The sequence below is a fragment of the Limulus polyphemus genome, unplaced genomic scaffold, assembly GCF_000517525.1.
Source record: "Limulus polyphemus unplaced genomic scaffold, Limulus_polyphemus-2.1.2 Scaffold2536, whole genome shotgun sequence".
Classification (NCBI taxonomy): domain Eukaryota; kingdom Metazoa; phylum Arthropoda; class Merostomata; order Xiphosura; family Limulidae; genus Limulus; species Limulus polyphemus.
In genome coordinates this window covers 83593-90972 of record NW_013668146.1, presented here as the reverse complement: position 1 = coordinate 90972, position 7380 = coordinate 83593, and the positions used below count along the sequence as shown (strand labels likewise).

At 36.0% G+C, this 7380-nt stretch overlaps 1 protein-coding gene across 3 annotated transcripts in view; it reads left to right on the top strand.

Moving 5' to 3' along the window:
* Positions 1-4708, top strand: part of LOC106467232 (transcription initiation factor TFIID subunit 12-like) — a 54749-nt gene extending 50041 nt beyond the window's left edge. For all 3 annotated transcript variants that reach the window (XM_013927560.2, XM_013927561.2, XM_022395368.1), the window contains exon 7: positions 4552-4708. In XM_013927560.2, coding sequence (XP_013783014.1) covers positions 4552-4587 — 36 coding nt within the window. In that variant the 3' untranslated portion in view covers positions 4588-4708. The remainder of the gene's footprint in view (positions 1-4551) is intronic.
* Positions 4709-7380: the final 2672 nt, after the last annotated feature.

Sequence of the window (7380 nt, the reverse complement as noted above, 5' to 3'; positions counted from 1 at the left end):
GTCCATTGTCTCACTCCAAGCAGATTATACCGACAGAATAGATGATTCATTGCAAGGTTCAGTTGGATTGCCTCTCATTTTGCAACTCTAATTGGTGGATTGGCCTCTCATTCAATCACCCAACTACTGGAATTTTGGTCTCCAATACCTCATCCTTGGACCTTGGCAATAGATGCATTCCATCTGGACAGGACGGGATTACCACTCTCAAAATTCTCTCCACTTCATATGTTATCCAGGGTACAGAATATAATTTGTTCCAACTCATTGTCAGATCCTGTTGATTGCACCAGATTGGCAGTTACAGCTGGGTTTCTGTTTCTGTGGTCCTTTCCAGTGTATCCAACTCATCCACTTCTTTTTCGGCTCTCTCCTTGGAGGCAGCCATGATCTTTCACACGGCATTGGGGTTTAATTTCTATGACTGACATGTATCTGGTTCAGTTTCTGCTTTGTCCAAAAGTCACTTTTCTCAAAGGTAATGACATGCGTATCGGCAATGTTGTATTGAGAGGAGTCAGTGGTCATTTTGGACTTGGCTCTTTGACAGAGATTTTTGCATCTTCCACAATTGCCATTGTTTATGGTGGCCTTATAGACTACCATTCAATTATTGCAACTTCATATTTTTGAGACCCCAGTACTCTCCAGATTCCTTGCATCATTTTGGGTAATTGGTCCTAAATTATCCACTCCAGGGAGATTCAGGTTATGTGTTCTTTCTCTACACCTGTTTGTGACCTGACTCTTATATGCCATGTATCTATCCCCTTTACCTGAAGGTTTTTTTTTGTAACTGCTGATCTACAGACATTGCCTGTCAAAGGGATTTGTACTGTTTATCCATAGACCAATTTCTCATTCACTCTACATCCTCAGACTGGTTCTTCTTACCCAAGATGCTGTCAGATAGGAAATGGAATAAATCCTTTTCACCATTTCATTTGATCACTATTTCTCACTTGTGTGTCAGATCAGATTTTGATTATGGTCCTGTTCAGTGAGAGTCTTGAAGGTTTTGTTACCTGCACTAATGTTTTTAGAGATGCTAGACAATGACTTTTTATTCTGGGTTCTCTTTGAAGGTGAGGAATTTTCTGCAAGTCACATATTGTCAGATTTGTCACATTTTTATGTCTTTAGCAGCTTAGTTGAATTGCCTGCTGGAGGACATTGTGCAGACTGGTATGTGGACCTCCCCCAATACTTTTATCTTGCATTTGCATGATTTGGCAGTATCTTCATCTAAGGGTTTTTGCCTACTCCCTGTAGCTATCTTAACCATTTCTATTAAATTATACAGAGGGGTGAGTATTTTCATTGTCACCTTTCAGGGTCCTTTACTTTGTTTGCATAAGATCCCACTCTGTGGCGAGTGCTGCCCAGGCAGTTGTGCTTTTTTCCAACCAATCCTCACTAGCAACCACTAATTATAATACTTTGTACAGGTTGCAACATGCTTTGTAAAAATGAGGTGTTCCATATGACCACCTAGAGGCTGACCAGGTGGTATTACTGTACTATGCTGGACCACCACTCATGGACTATCATAAGTAAAGCATATGGTGGTCCTGCATATTGCACTGTTTTCAAAGCACTGTTTCTCGGGGCTCCCCAATGTGTATTACCCCCCAGATTCTACTAATGGAGCTAAGAAGTCCTTACCACACTCAGTTTCCAGTCACTTGGGTGGTGGACAGATGCTTTTCCTCCAGAGTGTTGAGTGAATTCCTCTACTATTTGAGAAGAGGGTGAAGTTGGGGGCCCTCCTACCTGGGTCCCTGGATGTTTTTTCCCAGATGTAAATAGGAATGGCACCAGCCTACTTGTAATACTGGTTCAGATTTGATGCTCGGCTATCTGGTTTGGTTGAGCTTGACCCTTCCTTTTGATCAGTATTGGTTCAGTACATTCTTTATGGAAGAGTGTCCACTGTCTCCTTGTAATTCTGAACACAGTGGTCCCATCTTGGGTCCTTGGTTGAGCACAGTTGTTCCACGTCCTCCCCATAATTCTGGGGGCAAGGGGAACTTAGCTTGTCTACACAGTTGGGTAGTGAGGATGAGTGTTCATAATTCCAGACCAGAGGAGTTCTGTTTCCTCATATTGAATATGGCATACACGATCCAATCATTCCGAGCCTATGGTGTTGCCTTTCAGACTTCTTCAGGTTGAGGAGAATGTTTGTCCACTTAAGTGTTGCTTACTTTCTCATTGTTGTTCTGGTGGCTCTTTAATGTGTGTGTGTGTGTCTATGTGTATATATATAGGGATCATGGTCCTTTAGTTCCAACCCTGAATAGTGGAACCTTGGCTATCTGTTCTGGATGTAATGCAGTTCCCCTACTACGGTGCCAACCTTCTATTTACACACTCATGATCTATGCAGACACTTTCTGTATGGATAATGCTCTCACCAGCCTCTCCACCTTAACAATTCTAGCTGTAGTGTGAGAGGAGGTATGTTGTGAAGTTAACATTTTCTTAAGTCAAAAATGTATTTCCAGTAATACTTATCTCCTTCCACACTCTCCCACCCTTCTTCCCCACTAAGAGCCAATGTTAGAGACTGGAATTAAGTCAATCTTGAAAAAGTGATAACATTATCTGAATGAGGTGCTTATGTACAGAACCACAATAGAGGGCACATTAACGTAGGTGGAGAGTCACGAGATAAATATTGCCAAGGGCAATTCAGTGGGGTATAAAAGACTGGAGCAAGTGATAAAAAATGAGACCAATGTTAGATGGCAAAGAAGAAACCCTGGCAGTTGAGTAATAGCTATAAATGTGAGGAGAGAGGTAAGTATTATTGGAAATACATTTTAGATATAAGAGATGGATGCTGTACATACAGGTATGAATGTTACCTCGACAACAGTAAGATACACATTAAATGAAGTGAGTTCTGTGGATGTGTAGCTGTTCAAAATCTGCTTCTCAGAAGAATTAACCAAAAAAAGGATTGAAAGTGCCATCAGACTACAAACAGTAGAATGAACAAAGCTGGAGATGTGTGCTCCATACAGATGACTCTAAGTTTGAATTGTTCAGCAACAATCAGCAATAGTTCATTTGATGGCAGAGAGGAGAAACTTATCACAGTCAATGTTCAACATCCAGTAAAACATGACATGTTTGGGACTGCATCTCAGCCAAAAGTGTCAGTGATATACATAATATTGATAGCACACCCTGCATATTGGCAGGTAGGGCAGATTCTGATCTACCTTGTTAGTTGCTCAGAAACATTACGTGTCAGGTTGGGTTTCATTTTCCAGGAAGACAATGATCATGAGAATAGAGCAGTTTTGAGGAAAAATATCTTAATGTTAGAGACCAATGGAACACTCAAAACACACAAGGTCACAGTACAAGGCTGTATAGTTGTTTGTAAAATCTGAGGTCAAAAGTTGTTTCATCAACTTTTGATTTGTGGAAAGTAGTATGAATTGTACAACTTATTCACCTTTGATTTTTTTTTTTTTAATGTTTTGTACCATTTATAAATTTACTGTCATTACTTGTTTGTGACTCACGTATATGTGCATCCTTTGTATATTCCAATAATTATTTTCATTAATTTTTTTTTTGTATGTTGCACATATATATATATATAGTTAGGACTCCAGGAAAAAATATTGTTTGCTTTAAATTTATTGTAAATTTCTCAGAACTCCACTCAAAAGTACTCTATTACTAATGCTTCCTTTTGTGTGAATGCTTGCTTAATTGCATTTAAAACCAAAAGGTTATTTAGTATGATCATAACTTTAATGCTTGTGTGAGACAATAGAAACTACATTTATAAGATTATTGTCTTTCACTCACTGAACTTCACTTGCTTGGTAAAATTCCATCATTATGTGAGTGTACTGTGAACCATCATTTCCACTGAAAATTGTATTAAATTGTAATACACCATTAAGTATTTTTTGAAATATATAACTGTTGAACTATGACAAATAACAATGAAATTTGTTTTTAAAATATTCTGCAATTGCACTAATTATATAAAGGGTGTTTTTATATTCCTGATTGCTTTTGTAAACCATATTTACCAATCTGTTTGTAATTAAATACCACTTTTGTGTTTATCAAATTTGTGGGGCTACATTATTTTATATCGGGCCCAGCAGACACGAAACATTTTTCAAGGTTACACAGTAACAATAGTGTATTAACCCAAAACAGACTACTAATATATATGTACAAAAACTTGGTATTTTCAAAGAGTAGTCCCCCCCCCCCCAATTGGAAATAATAATAAAAAATTGGGGTTAAGTTTAAGTGTTGGTGGTAATTTCATTAGAATGAAATTAAAAATTATCTTATGCTCACCTCAAGTAAGTTATTCTTAGTAGTTTCATGTGAAGTAGATAGTATAAGTATAGTTTACCTTAAGTTATTAGGTTTTCATACTGTTTACAGAGATCAGTTTTATAGTAACAGAATCATGCTGCCTCAGGCATTTTATTATTTACTATCATAAGTATAGATTGTTTTAAATGTATTACGTGTTAAGTAATTTTTTTTATATTTTTATTACAGAGAATGGCACTAATAAGAAAAACTTTGAAGAAATAACGACTTTCTTGTGGGTTCATATTGATTTCTTTTGTATGAAGAGTAATGTTTTCATCTTTGTGGCTTAATAATGTATTATTAGAGCAATTCTGAATAAAGTTTTTTTTCTTTTTTACAAATATTAAGATTTTATATTTTCTTTGAGGTACAAAAACATTGTTCCCATTTCAGAGCCACTTCATATGAAATCAGTAAATTGCTTAAACAAATAAAAAGCTCAAAACAATTAACAGAGAATCAAAGTTTTTTATGTTCTAGCTATGAAAAGGCATGAGTATTAAATAATTTCAGTGACATCCCTGAGTTTGTTTTTGTATGCACAGTAAGTGTCAAGTAGTCTGACATGAATACTTTATTGGTGTATAATAGTGAAGAATACAGTATATGTTAAAGAGATTCATATTGATAGTGAAACTGCTGGGATACCTAACAAACACATATGAGCATTTCTTTTTTGGTTGGCTAGAAGTTGGTAAAACATTCCAAGCCAATATAGAATGGCTATAAGTTTCACAAAGTGTGATTAGTAGGATGTGGACTCACTTTCAGGACACCAATACAATTAACGGATGGCCTGTTCAACAACCTTGTAAGAAGACTATTTGACAGTATGGGCTTGAAGCAACTGTAAATCTTTAGCTTGTCAACTGAATTAACAGTTTAGAGCAGCAAATGATCAGAAATAAATTTCATAAGAGTTGCCTTTATACATGATGACCAATGGCATGGTTTCTCTAACTCATTATTACGAAACAGCTTGTCTTCAGGAGTGTCAAGAACATGGATTGGTCAGATGACTTGTGGGCAGTTGTCTTGCCCACAATGAATCACACTTCACGTTGCAGCCATAGGCAAGATATACAAAATTGAAGAGTACCCTGAAGCAGATCCAGCTCCAATTTCACGAAAGTGGCCACACCAACAGTTACATGCTACATACAATATGGCACTATGTTTGACATATGATATACAGATGCAGTCTTACAACTTTTATGCGTGGTCATAATTTCCTTCTCATAAATGAGAACAAAAATAAAAACACCCAATGTGCTCAACTGTTTAGCAAGTTCCTTGAAGAGCATATTGAGTGAATAGACTTGAATCTGATTGAACAAGCCACTTTACATGTAAAACATGTGACTCATCTCTAAGCAGTGTTGATAAATTGGTAACAATTCTGGTAGTGGACAGAGTGATATTTCTTCAGCAACTCATTGATTTTCTTCTTTTAAGCTTATCACAGTGCCCAAGGTTGCCATATTGCTTTACAAACAAACATTTTTTGATTACTTATTAGTGTGAAAAATGTGAAGCACCAAGTGACTATATTAGATCACATGATGGGTTACCAGACACTTGTTTTATAAAAATAAACTAAGGATGCCATTAACATTGTTTATTTATATTATTCATGCCTTATCACAACTAGAATATAGAAAATTGTCTCTTTGTCATAACCAAAATTTATTGTTCTTAACTCTCCTTATCTTTTGGTCCTGGCATGGCCAGGTGGTTAGGGTGCTTGACTATCAGTCTGAGGGCTCGAATCCCTGTCACACCAAACATGCTTGCCCTTTCAGCCATAGGGGCATTATAATGTGACAGTCAATTCCACAATTTATTGGTAAAAGAGTAGCCCAAGAGTTGGTGATGATGACTAGCTACCTTCCCTCAAGTCTTTCACTGCTAAATTAGGGACAGATAGCCCTTGTATAGCTTTGTGCAAAATTCAAAACAAACAAACCTTATTTTAGAGTAAAATATTAGTTCATTGACAAATAATGTTAACTAACAAGGATTTTTTAGGTTACAAAAACATTTGTTTTTATAGATTGCCATTATCCTTCAAAAATATTTATAAAAGAAAATCTTTGTAATTGTTGAATATAAATAACCCAATCTTTTAGTAAGAGTATTGCTTAAAATATCAGTAATTAGTACACACTCACATTAAATTAATGTGCATGTAGTATGCTGAAGCATAACTAGTTTTTTCAGAATTTTTCACACAAAGATGTTTATTATGCAAGTTTAACAACATAATTTTGGTCAAAAAGTGTGGGTAAGTTCCCTTTACTCTAGTTATTACCTATTGTTATGGGTTATTGCTTTTTGTTGGGCTCATGTTTGCTTTCTCATGGAAAATATTTCTGTAGAGTAGAATACATTATGTAAAGGCTAACAGTGATATTTCCCACTAGTAGCTCAGATAGTACTTTGACAACATAACCTTTCTAATTTTTCTATTAGAATAACAATTTGTAATGTGCATTTGCACTGAGTGGGATGGCACTACAGATTCTCATATGTAATGCTATGCCTTCTAAGTCTGGGGAACAGATCAATATCTTCTCAGTATGTCCCGCGGTAGCTTTGATCTTTTACCTACAGTAAAGGTAGATCCTTGGTGACTTGGAAGTAAGTCAGAGGGCTTATATTGTTAAAAATTGGTATCCAATACCATGGTGGGTAGAGCATAGATAGCCCATTGTTTAGTTTTGTGCTCAACAATAAACAAACAAATCAGTAAAAGTTCTGCATTTTGTTCAGTACATTTGGCAATTTGATTGTTTTTATAAATAAGGATTGATTTTCATATTGATGTTGGTCAGTTCTTTTTACTCTAGTTACCTATTGTTATGGGTCCATTGCCTTTGTTGGGCTCAAATGTGCTTTTTCATGGAAAATATTTCTGTAGAATAGAATACATTATATAAAGTTTGACAGTGACATTTCCCACTAGTAGCTCAGATAGTACTTTGACAACATAACCTTTCTCATTTTTCTATTAGA